This window comes from Malaya genurostris, chromosome 1, assembly GCF_030247185.1.
Source record: "Malaya genurostris strain Urasoe2022 chromosome 1, Malgen_1.1, whole genome shotgun sequence".
Classification (NCBI taxonomy): domain Eukaryota; kingdom Metazoa; phylum Arthropoda; class Insecta; order Diptera; family Culicidae; genus Malaya; species Malaya genurostris.
In genome coordinates this window covers 73,371,686-73,388,153 of record NC_080570.1, presented here as the reverse complement: position 1 = coordinate 73,388,153, position 16,468 = coordinate 73,371,686, and the positions used below count along the sequence as shown (strand labels likewise).

At 35.3% G+C, this 16,468-nt stretch overlaps 1 protein-coding gene across 1 annotated transcript in view; it reads left to right on the top strand.

Annotated features, from left to right (window-relative positions):
- The window catches only part of LOC131440468 (uncharacterized), a 35,332-nt gene that overhangs the window by 3,810 nt on the left and 15,054 nt on the right, over window positions 1–16,468 (top strand). The window contains exon 2 of the mRNA XM_058611769.1: window positions 14,153–14,278. Coding sequence (XP_058467752.1) covers window positions 14,153–14,278 — 126 coding nt within the window. The remainder of the gene's footprint in view (window positions 1–14,152; window positions 14,279–16,468) is intronic.

The following is a 16,468-nucleotide window of genomic DNA, read 5'->3' as shown; positions in this document are numbered from 1 at the left end:
GTTTTACCTCAATTTATTTCATAAGTCGTATTTCTGGTTTAACTTTCTTTCGCATACCGAAAGCAGGATGATTGCGGTTGATGTAAATCGATTGATATTACGAAGAAAGACCTGAAAATAGGATTACAAATGAATTCAATGACCGCACGAATCTTGCTATACCGTTTTACCCCAATTTATTTCATAAGTCGTATTTCTGGTTAAACTTTCTTTCGCATACCGAAAGCAGGCTGATTGCGGTTGATGAAAATCAATTGATATTACGAAGAAAGACCTGAAAATAGGATTACAAATGAATTCAATGACCGCACGAATCTTGCTATACCGTTTTACCCCAATTTATTTCATAAGTCGTATTTCTGGTTAAACTTTCTTTCGCATACCGAAAGCAGGCTGATTGCGGTTGATGAAAATCGATTGATATTACGAAGAAAGACCTTTCGAAAGAAGCTTTCGGTATGCGAAAGAAAGTTTAACCAGAAATACGACTTATGAAATAAATTGGGGTAAAACGGTATAGCAAGATTCGTGCGGTCATTGAATTCATTTGTAATCCTATTTTCAGGTCTTTCTTCGTAATATCAATTGATTTTCATCAACCGCAATCAGCCTGCTTTCGGTATGCCAAAGAAAGTTTAACCAGAAATACGACTTATTAAATAAATTGGGGTAAAACGGTATAGCAAGATTCGTGCGGTCATTGAATTCATTTGTAATCCTATTTTCAGGTCTTTCTTCGTAATATCAATCGATTTTCATCAACCGCAATCAGCCTGCTTTCGGTATGCGAAAGAAAGTTTAACCAGAAATACGACTTATGAAATAAATTGGGGTAAAACGGGTTAAACAGGCTAGTACTGTCTTTCCTTTGTGTTGAATTGGATAACAGATGTTTTGCACGTAATATGAACCAATATTGGTAGGTCATATTGGATCTGCTTCGGGATTTTAAATCTGAATTCAACATAAAATTATATTAGTGGGAAAATTGGGGTAAAACGATGTAGCACGTAGCATGCGATCATGAACATCATCTGTGAATAATTATTTGAGGTTATATGCGAAACATAGAACTGTCTTGTTGAACCAAAATTGGTCCAAACATCGATCAGTAAAACATTTTTTTCTGTAAATTCATGGAAAAAGATGACTGGGGGTAAAACAGAATACAGTTGTTTGCGGTCAATCTTATTAAAAACAATCCATTTATCTAACTTATGAGCATGTCAGGAATACCTTACGATTGGTTGAATTGAATTTTTTCCTGAGTTTCACAGTTAGTTTTCAAAGTAAAGTCAGAAAAAAGAGGAATTGGAGCAAAACGGGCATGATAGTGAATTTTGCGGATCTTCTAACTATCATAAATCGATTCTACAGAAAAATTTGCATAAGAAATACTCATTTTGAAAATATTTGCTTATGTTTTTATGAAATTATTAAGCAAAGTCGCGTTTTTGATCGTTTTTTCCCCACTGTGCAATGGATTGAAAAATGTTATCCGGACTCTTGTCCATCAAAGGCCACGATTTGTCGGTGATTCGCCGCGTTTAAACGTGTCGTACCGACACAAATGACGCGGAACGCTCGGGTAGACCTGTGGAAGCCGTTACACCGGAAAATGTGAGTGAAGTGACAAAAATTATAATGAAAGATCGTAAAGTGAAGCTCCGTGAGATTGCTGAGATGACACAGATATCATATGGAAGTGTATTTACTATCCTTCATGAAAAATTGAGCATGAAAAAGGTTTTTTTCAAGTGGGTGCCGCGATTGCTGCAATGCACCCTGCCACAAGTCGATGAAAACAATGGCGAAATTGAACGAATTGGGCTTTGATCTGCTTCCCCACCCCCATACTCGCCAGATTTAGCCCCCAGTGACTACTGGCTCTTTGCTGATATTAAAAAAATGCTCCAGGGAAAAAGATTTGGCTCAAATGAGGAGGTCATCGCTGAAACTGAAGCTTATTTTGAAGCGAAAGATAATTTTTTTTATAAATATGGTATTGAAAAATTGGAAAAACGTTGGAACCATTGTATCACCCTAAAAGGATGAATAAAAAAAATTTTGCAAAAAAAATGTTGTTTCCATTGTTAGTCCCGAATTATTGATCCATGTGTTAGGTCTCCAAAGTCTCAAACGATTTTGTTTCCACGACATAAAGAAAATTCAAAATATCAGCAGCAGGAAGTTTGTTAATATAAAACCACAGAATTTATATTTAGCTCAATCTCGTTATTAAGCCTAGATATTTTTATTTGCATGTCTAAATATCTTGAGAACGAATACTTCTAGGAGAAAAGTTAATATGAGTAAATTTATTACTTTTGATCTGTAGAATTTTGTTCTTATATTTATATGACTATTTTTCATCCAGAACTTGGAGTTTTGAAAATGCCTGTATTTTTTTAGTTTTAACTTTTTCATTGAAATACAATGTGTTGGTCAGGTGCTGGTTTTAATAACAAGTTTAAAATAATATTGGAAAAAAGTAGGAGATGCGATTATTTCTTAATTTGAGTTCGAAAATATTTGTACTCTGCCCTTAATTAAGTAAACTTACATTTGGAACGCAATCTATTGAACTCATTCAGACTGAAACAGTTGGTTTTAACAAGCAACTTTTGAAGTTCAAACACAATATGAGATACTGGGAGCTCACACAATCTCCATATCTCACCCTACGACAGTTTAAAGATGATGATCTGCTGGAATACTCCGAAATATTCCCTTGAAAGGACTTTATTTCGAGATTTATCGATATCTTTAATTTATGTTTGCTTGCTTGGATGCTTGATCAGTTCATACATTTTAATAAATAAACATTAAAATGTACAACTATAAGACCAATGATTGAATTGATAAGAAATGACAAGCTTAAGTCTATGTTTAAGTGAGATTATCAAGATATTTAGACCAGTTCCTACAGGAGCTTTATTTTGGTTTATGAAACATTGTTGAAAAACTGCAGGTTGAGGCATTTGCAAGTGAGGTAATTTTCAGATATAAACTATTGACGATTAGCTAATTTTTGTTCGGACGATTGAATAAAACTGGAATAATTCGCAAAAAATTGTCTGTCAGCTATTTTTGTCTCAGCCCTTCTACAAAATCTTCAGAAAACCTAATACGCACCTATGAAAATATATAGTTCTGGTCACATTTTCCTAGGTCATACTTTACATGAAAATGTACTCAATATTTAACTTTCCTGCATTATTCAGCTAAAAACTATACTGAAGAGTGACTGATAAAATGAAAACTTGTGAAACAGTTTCTCGGCGACAGCTTTCGATTCGCAACCTTCTTAGGGGAAACGTTCTGCCAATTGAACTATTGTGGATGCGAAGAAACAAAATTCGGAAGGCTAGCCGGTAGAAAAGAACTTAATATATGTTTGTTCAGACTGGACACGACCGGTATGGTTAGAATTTTACGGACGCAAATACTAATCACGCTTTTCCCATATCAATCTAATTTCCATTTTGTTTTCCTGCTGAGGTTTTATTGAGTATCGATAGGATCTTGACATTTTATTTTAGCCTTGTAAGATTGTGGAAATATCTAGTTTTTCTCCATTTCGCTAGATTTTATATTTGAACCTCACGATTACTGCTAAAGGTTATAATGTTTGCTCGCGACAAACTCTGGACAGATTAAATTTATAATAAAACAAACAGCTGTTGGTTCAATCCAAGATGAATTTTTATTCATTTTATTGTGCATTATTAATCAATTTGAAACAATTACTTAATTAGGCTGTATTAAGAAACTACGAAGTTTTGAATTAACACCAGCATTAGGGTCTGTGCATACTTCTCTGCAACTGATTTAGCTGCTTTTTCCATATATTTTCGATTTTTTTTTCTATAGTTGTAGCTTTTTGTTTATATTGACAGAGTTCTCTCTTCACGAGAAGTGCTCGAGATGTTTGAACTTCGGGCAGTTAGGTGAAATCGCCTCTTTATACGTTTTATACGCTTTGAACCATTCCAAAACATCTTTGGAGTAGTGAAAAGATGCTAAATCAGGCCAGAATAGCGGTGGAGCGTCATGGCTGCGTCGGACAGGTAGCAAAAGCTGCTTTAGGCATTATCCACGGTATATTTCCTTGTTTATCGTCCCGGTAGTGATGAATCTTTGGCTTGCTCGACCACTGCTGTATATTGCCTGCCAAAAGCATTTTCCTTCATCCTGAAATGCTCCTCTACGCCATTCCGTTGCATGGCAGTATAAAAAGACATTCCGGAAAGCTGCTTAAGGTCTTCCAGCACATAAGTTCCTTAATCCATTATCACGCAGGAAAACTTCGTCAAATATTTGCGATACAAAGTAAGAGATATTTTTATTTTTCTTTCAACAGTACTTAACTAAAGATCTCTTGTTTCGACGCCATCTAAAAGTTTGTAGTGCACGGAACGACCGAAATTAGCTCTGCGCCTAATTCGTATTACTGTTTTTGAATTAGTTGATTTTAACAACAAAATTTCCAACATAACTATAAAATTAGTTAAAATTGAGAATTTACTATGCTGAAAAAAATTCTTATTTTTAGAGAATGTGTTTAGTTGACGAATATTCTGGACACAAACCAGCAATATTTCAATCCAACACGAAATTCTCATTGACAACTAATTTTGTTTTTGAAATCAGAAAATTTGTTACTATTTATCTATCACCATCATTACTGAGGGACAGCACAAAGAAAACAAAAATGAAATTGGTTTTATAACCAAGTTTATTAGCCAAAAACCTGTTTTAATCCACCTAGTGGTGTAATGATGCCTTTCTCATATCAATCATACTATCATATATAATACTGTGGTATTCTTCAAAATAATTTTCTTCGATTCTTAAAAGAATAACCGAAATCGGTTTGTTTGACCGGCTACTGATAAAAACTATCAATTGGAAAAGATTTGAGGTCGATTTAGAAAATTTTTTAGGTTTTTCCCCATTTTCAGTGATGGTATACAATTTTTAACCCACTTTACCCTATATTTCCGGATCCGGAAGTCGGATCCGCATGAAATTCAGGAATTGCGTATGGGACTACAGGACCTTTCATTTGAACCTAAGTTTATGAAAATCGGTTCAGCCATCTCTGAGAAAAGTTAGTGCACTTATTTCCACAATTTTTTGCACATTTTACCCCATAATTCCGGAACCGGAAGTCGAATCCAAATAATATTTAGGAATTTTGTATGGGACCTCAAGACCTTTCATTTAAACCTAAGTTTGTGAAAATCGGTTCAGCCATCTCTGAGAAAAGTTAGTGCACTTATTTCCACAATTTTTTGCACATTTTACCCCATAATTCCGGAACCGAAAGTCGGATCCAAATAATATTCAGGAATTTTATATGGGACCATAAGACCTTTCATTTGAATCTAAGTTTGTGAAAATCGGTTCAGCCATCTCCGAGAAAAGTTAGTGCAAAAAAACGTTACATACACACATACGCACATACACACACACACACACACACACACACACACACACACACACACACACACACACACACACACACACACACACACACACACACACACACACACACACAGACATTTTGCGTATTCGACGAACTGAGTCGAATGGTATATGACACTCGGCCCTCCGGGCCTCGGTTCAAAAGTCGGTTTTCACAGTGATTGCATAACCTTTCTTATGAGAAAGGCAAAACTCATGAGAAGTGTCAAACCAAAACAATCCATTAAAAAGCTAAAAGGGGCAGTCTTGTTAAAACTGTTTGCAAATTGTTTAGATGTTTTTCGCATGTTTTACGATATATCCATATATAAATTTCTAAACCGATATGTAAAAATGACGTAAACTGTTAGTGGAAAGTGTATTTATTCAGAATTTGTGCGGATTTGAAGCGATTGTGCGTAATAATGTTTTTACGCGGAACAGTGAAGTGAGTTTCGAAAGTTACACTCTAATTGTACATGTCAAATGATGTTTTTTTGTATCTTTCAACCTTCCGGGCGACGCCGTCCGGTGTACTACTTGTATTCGGTTTTTGTTTTCCGAGTGCTCAAATTTTTCAGTGAGAGAGTCGATTTCGCTAAGTCGAATGAAGAAAACGGAGATTTAGAAGAAAAATTTTCAAAAAGGAGTTTATGTTTCGCTTATGTCTTTTTTTCCAATACAACAACGTATTTACACCTACCAATATAGAAAAAATAACTACGATTGGCTACCTGGGCAGCCATGGCCACCAGACGGCTACCAAAATTGTTTCAGTGACGGTTGTCAAATCCAATTTGACAAAACAAAGTCGCCTGTATCTAAGTTAGCCGAGCGTTTTCATCTTCTCACCTTCGCTGAAAATGTCAAAGATTTCAATGTGAAAAAATCCTGGTGGATACGGTTGTATCGTTTGAGTTGTATATTTGGCAGCGGTGAGGCAGTCGATCACCAGAATGTCCAAGACTTGGCTTCCTCTAACAGTTTTTTGAAATTTACTTTGCATTTCACATAGCATAGACGCTACTATTTGATCCTACTTGCAGTCTAAGTGGTTCGCTAATGCTGCAGAGAAGGTGCTTATCAATCAGTGGATATGTTGTGGATTTAATTGAAAAGTCGTTCGATTCGCACGAGGGGCAATCAATACTGCTGATCATCGAACGGTCCTTTTCAGGACATCTAAAATTCTCAAAACATTTTTCCAAAAGTGTATTGCATAGATACAAAGATACAAATAGGTACAAAAATATGATGGTGCCTTAATAATAAAAACTAAATACAGTGATTTTGACAATATTCGTGTAGTCCTTCGTCAACAGTTCGAGCAACCCCATAGGGCTGTTACTTGTGGTTTTTGCAATGAAAATTCACCAAATGTATTTTGGTTTAATACCTATTAAAAAAGGTTCAAAAGTCTGGTAATTATATTACTTACACAATCATGGCTGGGGACGGATATAGCGTGATGGGTAAGTCGATGCCTTTCACGCAGCCCGCCTGGGTTCGATTCCCAACCCCGCACATAGGGTCAGAATGTTTTTCGGGCCCGAAGAGGTGAATGACCTTTAGGTTAAAACCTCTATAATCAAAAACAAAATACACAATCATGGAGGAAGTCTGCTTTAAAAAGAAAGAAGAATATATTTATATATTAATATTCTGTCACTCAGGCGTTCGCATGAAATTTCATTTGATTGCGATATGCGGAACACCCACGCCAACGTTCTGCTAATGCATTCTGGAGATATCGGTCAGCACACCATAATTTAACTGCATTAACTTGCACATTTTCAGCTTTTTATAGTCAAGGTATCGGTTGACAATGCACGCATGCGCTATCTCAATACTATCATATTTTTTAAAACATTGACTGTATAGAAATGCAATTGTGATTTTTGTGTGTTTCTAAATCGACGTACTTAAAACATGATTATCTCTCATTTATTGTCAAACATTAAGCTGATTGGTCATTAACTATACATTACTGAAATGGGAAACAAATCGCACCGGCAACGCGACATATCTTTACTACTTTGATGACAGCATTTGGAAACGTGATTCAGTCGCGGCTCATTCAAACATGTCACTGATAACAGTCTATTATCTATTATCATCTCAACGGTTGAGATCAACTATCTTTAATACAATAACTTTAATGATTGGGTGAAACGTGGGTAGCTGGGAATGACGCTTTGTAGTTCATAAAAACATGAATAATATCGTAATTTTTTTTTTTGATCCCGTGTTTCGCGACTTAGGATTAGTAAAAAATATGAGCATGAATTTTCATGAAAAACAAATCGATGAAAAATTATAATAAATTTGATATCCATATTAGCATCAATCAACTCTTGTTTTCACTGCTGTTAACAACATTCAAAACCTTTTTTACCTCAGAGGGTCAACAGCTTTTAAAGACAGGAAGCGCTCCAAAAATTAGGTAGCTCAAACATATGCTAATTGTTGCGCTTCTGGTTTCAAAACTTTCTGTTGCTGTCCATTTGTGTGCATTGCGCTTCAGTACCATTGATACAGTATCAAGTTTCACAGTGTACTCGGACAGCGCGTGTTCCTCGAAAATGGGCATGTTTCAATTGAACAGCTTATCACTTCTCAGGGCATATTTTGGAGTTTTTTATTCGTATTGGAGAGTCGAACATCACAAATCATTCAATTCAGTTCGTGTAGACCGCAATATGTTCGTGTGTATGTGTATTGTCAAAGTAGATTTGGTTTCTAAACCATACTAAACTCTTTTCATATGCTAAGACTGAGAAGACTGAACGTCGTCTACTATTGAAATATGTTTGGATCTGACCTGACTTGACAAACTGGACGACAACATTAGCGAGCTGCTTCAGACGCAATTTTGCTGGATGGGTATGATCTAATGATGGAAATTATCGCCAAAGGGGTCGACATAAAGACACAAAAGTTTTAAAATGGGAGTAACGTTTAGCAACTTGTTATAAGAATATCGAATAATTTCCTGCTCAAGTATTTCTACTGTCGTTTATTTAATAGTTGCTCGAATGATTTTGATTTTCATCTATCCCGAAGTGCAATAAAGCGATTGTTCAATGATTCTTCATCTATTTAAAACTAAATTAGGAAATTTTACAAACAAATACAATACAACTAATTCATAATGTAATTTAGTGTAACCTAGACCTTAAATGGAATCATTTTTTTATAAGATATTTTTATTCAGGTCTATTTGCGTACAAGATTTACGGACCGATTGAGCCGATTTAAAAAAAATAATTTTGGGTTGGATCTCGTTGTCACCCTTTTACTAGGGGGAGAGGAGCTTCCATTTCCTTCCTGAGAGGATTGTGGGGCACTTCGTTCGTGGTTCGTCTCGTCATTCATTGCCGCATCGATGGTATTGTTGTCGATTTACGTCTTCTTTTCGTTGCTAGTTGCTGTAGATGCACCTTGTTGTACATTGGTTGCAGTTGCTGGTTGGTTGGAGGGTAAGTTTTTAACTGCAGCTGGTGTACTTTGTTCTATAGGGGATGATGATGGATTCTTTGAAAGGGATGCTTCATTGTTGTTGGTGGCTGTCACAGGTGTACTGGGGTACTTGTCCAGTTTATCACATGGCTTACCATAGTGAACAGCTTTTTGGCAATATTGACATGTGGCCATCTGATTGTCATAGGTAACAAGTGATTTGCACGGAATTCTTGTATCTTGACCGAAAATCACACAAGAAGGTATAGGCTTCTTCAAATGTATGCGTAATAAACGTACGCCATTTGGAATACCGGGGAAAAAATTCTTCCACTTTTCTTTTTCGATAGAGAGAATCTCTCCGTATTGGGACATAGTTTTGCGAATATATGAATCGGTGACGCTTGAGGGAAGATCATGCACACGCACTTCTATAACACTATCTTCCATATATACTGAAATGTTGTACTTAATGTTCTCGTGCTCCACATAATGCACATTGTTATTGTCTTTTGCGAATTGAATTGCATCCAACTCTTTATAAAACTGGATGTAAACAACATTAATTGTCTTATTGCATTGAAGTAAAAGCACACGTTTATTGTCAAGATGCATTTACTCCTTAAGCAAACCTTCAAGTTCTCGTATCGAAGGTCGAATTTTGCACTTTCTGAAGTCAACAACAATTGTATTCTTTCGTGTCGGCGGTAGCTTTTGTTCGTTTGATTCACTCATTTCGAGGTCGTTCAATTGTTCACTACACAATACTGTACTTGGTTTCTTCTGTCCCGAACGTAAGCGGTTTTGTTTTATCGACTGACTTCTAAAATAATCTGGCTATCTGGGTCTTAAGAAGTTGTCCTGAATAGTCAAGGAATCTCTGATATAAATAATATTATGAGTACCAGGTATACCGGTATGAAGTGAGTGTTTTCCCTTTTTATGGGTAGGTAATAGAATTACTGGAGAAACCATATATTGATCGATGCTTCGGAGACCCCTAGTGTTATATACCATTTAACTCAGCTCGACGAGATCGGAACATGTGTGCATTCCTCACCTCTCCTTTCCTTTTTCCGAATACCACCAAGATATTAAAGCGGATAAAATGGCGGACGCATTGCAACTGACTGTGTTCAGAGATGGCATTTCACCAGAGTGATACACGCTAGAGTCAGATTTTTGCCACACCGAGGATGAAAAAAACGAAGCACCGCACAAAGAGGAAAGCGCACTTCTTCTCAGTGTCGAATAGACAGCATTTGAGTGTGTGCTTGTGGTTAAAGCAGCTGGCGCGAGTGAAACACATTCTCTTCGCATGAATCGCTCACACGCGCTCTCGTCTAAATACACCCAAGTGACCACTGGCGCGTGATGGTGAGCGAACACTTCTGTGAACTTCAATTAATAGAGAGTAGATCTGGCCTTGCTATGAAAAATTTGCAAGGAAAACCGAAAATTTTACGATAAATTGTTTTATTTTGCTGATTTTGCGTGTCCACACTTCATCTACGAAAACCATACAGCAGAGTGCTCACCGGCGTGTACACCTCTGTGAAACTATCTGCATCCACCTCAGAGAATTTATTAGCTAATGCTCTAGCACTTTGGTGCGATTCAGTGGAAGAGGTAAAAGGAAATAAACCAACGCACTCATGATGCGTGCACACTTTACACAACAGTGGTGTATAAATGTGAAAGAGAAGAGCTCTCGTTGAAGTTGTCAGTGCGAGGGGAGAAATTTTGCTTGCTCTTCGTCACACAGAGGAGATAGACATCTCTGACTGTGTTTTCTTATTTTTATCGCGAAAACAGGTATATATTTTTATTACTAATCGCATCTAAACTAAATTATCTAGACTTTGTCACGGTAGATTTATGATATCTGTATAAAATGTTCATTTCGACCTAAGTAACAATGAGAGATTCTCTTTGTTTACTTTCTCTTTCGATTATTACGCTACTCTTAGCAATCCTTCTCTCCAATTATTTACCGTTAATAATAACTAAAGCTATCATCTTTGTATCCGCACTGCAGAAATTACCGAAATAAGCAGGAATATTTCGCAATAATCGAAAGAGAAAGTAAACAAAGAGAATCTATCATTGTTACTTAGGTCGAAATGAACATTTTATACAGATATAAGCCTTAAAAGTCGACTAATTTATCACTTGAGCGTTTCGAAGAATAATTTCACTAGAATAATATATTAACACCATTGAATTCTACTATATATCACGTCACTATACACATTCATTATGTATCTCACAACAATTTAAACATGTATAATAAAATGTCACATTCAGAGCTAATAAAAGCAATTTTCTTTGATTCAAAATCGAAAATGCTTCGTCTCTCTTTGTTTGTTTTGAATGCTCTCATTTGCGAATGAGACAGTAAAACCTATTTTAATCCACCTAGTGGTGTAATGATGCCTTTCTCATATTACTCATTACATCATAAATATAACCGTGAAATTCGCAAAAACAACTGTTTATTGAATAGAAATAGGAAAGTTTGTTCGAACCTAATCTAACAAACTCTATAAAATCTGTTTACCCTGTAGTTCCGGAACCGAAAGTAGTATCCACAACAAATTAAGGAATTCTGTATGAAACTGTAAGACTTTTCTTTTGAACCTATAAGTTTGTGAAAATCGATTTGCCCATCTCCAAGAAAAGTAAGTGAGATCCTTTTTGCAGTTTTTGATCACTATTTCCAATTCTTCCGAGACCGGATTCAGATAAACGGAATAGCCAAAGTTGGTTCGTTTACTGCCAACAAATATGACCTACAAATTGGAACAGTTTTGAACGTAGTTAAACCTATACTTACTATCTCATACTCTATTTCGATTAAACCAATTAAACGAAATCTAACAAACGAAACGAACCTGCGTTTTTGTTACTTCTGCATATGTAAGTCAAGCTCAACAGCATATAACATGTAATAGGATTATTATTATTATTATTATTATTATTATTATTATTATTATTATTATTATTATTATTATTATTATTATTATTATTATTATTATTATTATTATTATTATTATTATTATTATTATTATTATTATTATTATTATTATTATTATTATTATTATTATTATTATTATTATTATTATTATTATTATTGACATCACTACACAACGTGTACGAAATAGAACAAAGCACGCCTTGTTCGTTTTGTGTTTTCTTCTTCTTTCGGTGTTGTGCATATTGTCACTCTATATGGCGATTTGAAAACTTTGACACTCATCGCCCTGCAACTGCGGAACCGGAAGTCGGATTCGGATGAAATTTCACAGTAGGTTTAAAAACAGTATGAACTTTAATTAAAATCCAGATTTGTCAAAATCGATTCAAGCATCGCAGAGAAATCGAAGTGAATTTAGTTTAAGGAGTTTTTCTTCTCCACTTTCGGTGCTCTCGAAACAGGAAAAGAGGGGACCAGTAGTGCCGAATTAAGTTTTCATGCCCACAAACTAACAAACTCTGCAAACTAGAAGAATTTATCAGGCAGTTTTAAGGTATTTGTACCTGTTTTTAACCATCGTTCGTGAAAAAATACTTATAAAATTGGTAATTTCCCACTTATCACGCTTTAGTTCCTAAACTGGAAGTCGGATCCTGATAAAATGTTCCACAAATATTTAGGATATTATAAGACCTTTCATTTGAATCTTAGTTTGCAAAAATCGGTTGAGTTGTTCCAGAGATAATTGAGTGTAAACTTTTTCTCAAATTTTCACATATTACCATGTAACTCCGGAACCGGAAGTCACATTCGAATGAAATTCAATAGCAAGCTATGGGGTTACGATACCTTTCATTTGAATTTTAGTTTGTGAAAATCGGTTCAGCCATCTCTGAAAAAAGTGAGTGCATATTTTTTTCACTTTTTTGGTACATATCATGCTATATCTCCGGAACCGGAAGTCGGATCGGAATGAAATTCAATAGCAGGCTATGGGACTATGAGACCTTTCATTTGAATTTTTGTTTGTGAAAATCGGTTCAGCCATCTCTGAGAAAAGTAAGTGCATATTTTTGTTACATACACACACACATACACATACACACACACACACAGACATTTGCTCAGTTCGTCGAGCTGATTCGAATGGTATATAACACTATGGGTCTCTGAGGCTCCGTTCAAAAATCGATTTTCACAGTGATTGCATAGCCTTTCTATATGAGAAAGGCAAAAACAATTTTAAAGACTTCAATGATTAATTAAGTAACTTTTTTAATATTTTAATATTAAAATTTATTCATTTAAAGGGAGTGAAACATATAACCGTTTGATTGTGCTTTAGAAAGTTGTTTGAATGTGAACGAATGAAATAATCGTTTTGAAATCAAATATGTTTATTTATTATCTTTTGAAAACCAATAACTAGATTTATTTCCATATTTTTCTTCAAATTGATTCGTTACTAATCGTTTGAGGCCCTTGTGACTTGTATGGTTCGACTTTTTGTGTTTTTTTTTCATTTTCACGAGTTTATTCGGCTTTTTCGATTACTATAGAGAAGATGTGCTCCATATTTCATGAGAATCAGTTCCAGTAAGTGATTAAGGTAAGTACTTTTTTCCAGTAAGTGATTAAGGGTCAATGTAACTTGAAATTCAAATTATTCAGGCAATTGTTTCAAATTATACAAACTGGTTCCGCGATTTCTTGAACAACAATGGTATTATTCGACAACATTTACCTAATTGCACATTGACAGATCGCTAAAACGTAATCAAATGCTTGGCAAAACTGAGCAACATATAAAAATTCTTCAGCTAATCGGCACAGAAAATTTAAAGTTTGTGTGAAATTTGGTATCAAAGAATATTCTCAAAAACAAACATAGAGGTTCCCATTTTTAATATATTTTATTAATATATGCCATTAATACGATCTTGCCTGTATTCTACAAATTAAAATAGCGTAACTAATAGCTTTCGAAAAAGCACGAGCACGACTCTGTTAACGATTATTGAATGAGGGCTACATTTAAACTTCTTTTCGATGAGTACGATGATGTGATCGATTGGACAGACAGAGTGACATTGTACGCTTTTCTAGCATCGGAAATAATTCTTCATGTCTGAGTTCCTCGAATAATTGCCCTGTTAGAAAAGGTGCAGTTTCGTATACTTTTAGCCTTAGTGAGATTGCCTATGGTGATTGGATTACTGAAGCAAAACTATTTTCCATTGTTTTCAGAAAAATTGTCATGGATTCCGCATACATGCTATTTGGGAAAAGAACGATGCCAACCTCATACTAGTTCCTGTAGCAAGTACCGAGAGATACGAGAATGTTGCTGTGATCGCTTGCTTATTGGAGAGTGTAAGTATCCATTTAAAAAACAATTTGAACTTAACCTAATTTAAACCTATACACCAGTAACATCCAACTAGTAACATAAACCAGAACCTACACCATTCGACATGGGATTGTGCGTCGTACGCTAGCAGCTGTAATAATTCTCGTTGCGGCACTCTTCCATTCCACCGACAACTATAGTCAACTGTTGTTTGAGTTTGCACGTGGTTCCTCGCATATGACCTATTAATAATGCTATCAAAATCAAACCGCTCTGTGGTATCTGCTTGATGTCTTCGATTCTCGTTAGACATTTACATCAGAAATGATGTTCGGATTGGGCAAACATACAAACTAAACCACAACAAACTGCAGCTTGATTAGGGCAGCCAAAGCGCCAATGAAATCTATCGGTTCTGATGATGTGTAAATATTTACACTTTTTTTGGGATTTTGCGTCATTTTTGTGTGAGTTCCCCTGTTATACCTTGGCATAGCAAATGATCTGAAACGATCAATGAAATTTCGAGATAATATTGTATTGATCTTTGTTGATGTTGCCGACCAAGGCTGGGCAAAAATCTATGTTTGCTACTTAGGATAATAATATCCGCTAGATTCACCATGTATATTGTTTTTATAAGCTCGTTAATGTATGCGGCTTGAAACTACACTTCAATTAGATTTGATTATTCCACTTAATGTGCAGACTGCTATTTATTAAGATGTGTAATCTGCGATACATAAAAAGAGTAAAATCTGTCGATAGCGAATATTTCCAAAATTTGTAAAAATTCCGTTCGGAAATTGTTCCTTAATTATATATTGCTCCAGCATTCGCCAACCTCAACACAAGAAGTCATTGGAAAAGAGGAAAACAATGTGGCTAAGGGCATAATAATTACGTCATACCAATGAGCCAAGGAAAATCGATTTGCGGTTTACCGATCGGGTTTCCACTACGCATCATCGATCCCGGAGTAGAGATCGAGTACCACTTACTAACCGTGACAGTTTCAAGTGGTAAATACTTTTTCCGAAGGGGTCGTGTGGTATCGATATAACCGGCATCGATCTTGATTTATTCGGTCTTGCTTGGTCAGTTCCATTTTATATCAATTTTTTATCAATATTATTTTATATTGGTGTTTTGTATTTAAGTTTATACAAAATCGTTTCCGAAGATAATGTGAATTCTCATCGCACATAGTTTAGAGTCAGATACCAAAATACATTCATCTATCTAACCTATCCTCGATTACATCATACTTCAGTTTAAGGAACTGTTTCAAAGCCAAACAAACTGAATTCTAAGAGCTCACGTTCTATGGAATGGACTACATAATGTTTGCTAAGAAACTCATACGATGGCCTTCCAATGAGTCAGGGGGTTAGGTTTGGATTAATCTATACAATCAGTAAGCCAACCGCTGAAAATGACTACACACTTAGAAAAGTTTACATCCTAATAGACGCAATAAAAGGAGCGTCGCAATTCACTTATATTCACAATTTAAAGCATGTAAAGATAGGTCATTCCTTTAACTTTACAGTAAATTTAGCTGAAGCTGAAGCTGATAGTTGATGTAATATTGTGTCATCACCGAAGTTTTTTTTAAATAACTATTTTTTGGAATATGAGCTAAAATTAAGTTATTAAGATTTAAATTGGGTGTTCAGCTACAAGCGGTTACTTTTCAGCCCTATTATATACATGATTTGGTTATTACCATGAGGACATCATTTGCTTCCGAAATTTTGAGATTTTTGTGTTAGGAAAACTCTAAACCTACATGTATTGTTTAATGGTGAAAAGGAACTTATATACTAACTTACTAACTAATACAGAGAGCGAATCGATTCAATTGAAGATTGCATCGAGTTTTGTCGGAATTTGCTTATAATAATATGTATGGAAGATCGCAGAAGTGAAAATATTATACAAGATTGGAGCTACGCTCGAATCCTGCGGAACACCTGCTCGTACACGTAGCAATTCAAATTTACAATTCTGATAACTAACCTGAAGAGTACGATCAGTTAAATAATTTTGAATTATTTTGATCAAATAAATAGGAAACTGGACATCAGACATTTTTGCTGTTAAACCTTTGTGCCAAACACTGTCGAATGCTTTTTCTATGTCTAGAAGAGCAACTCCAGTGGATAACCCAGAAGATTTATTTGCTTTTATCAGGTTCGTTACTCTGACAA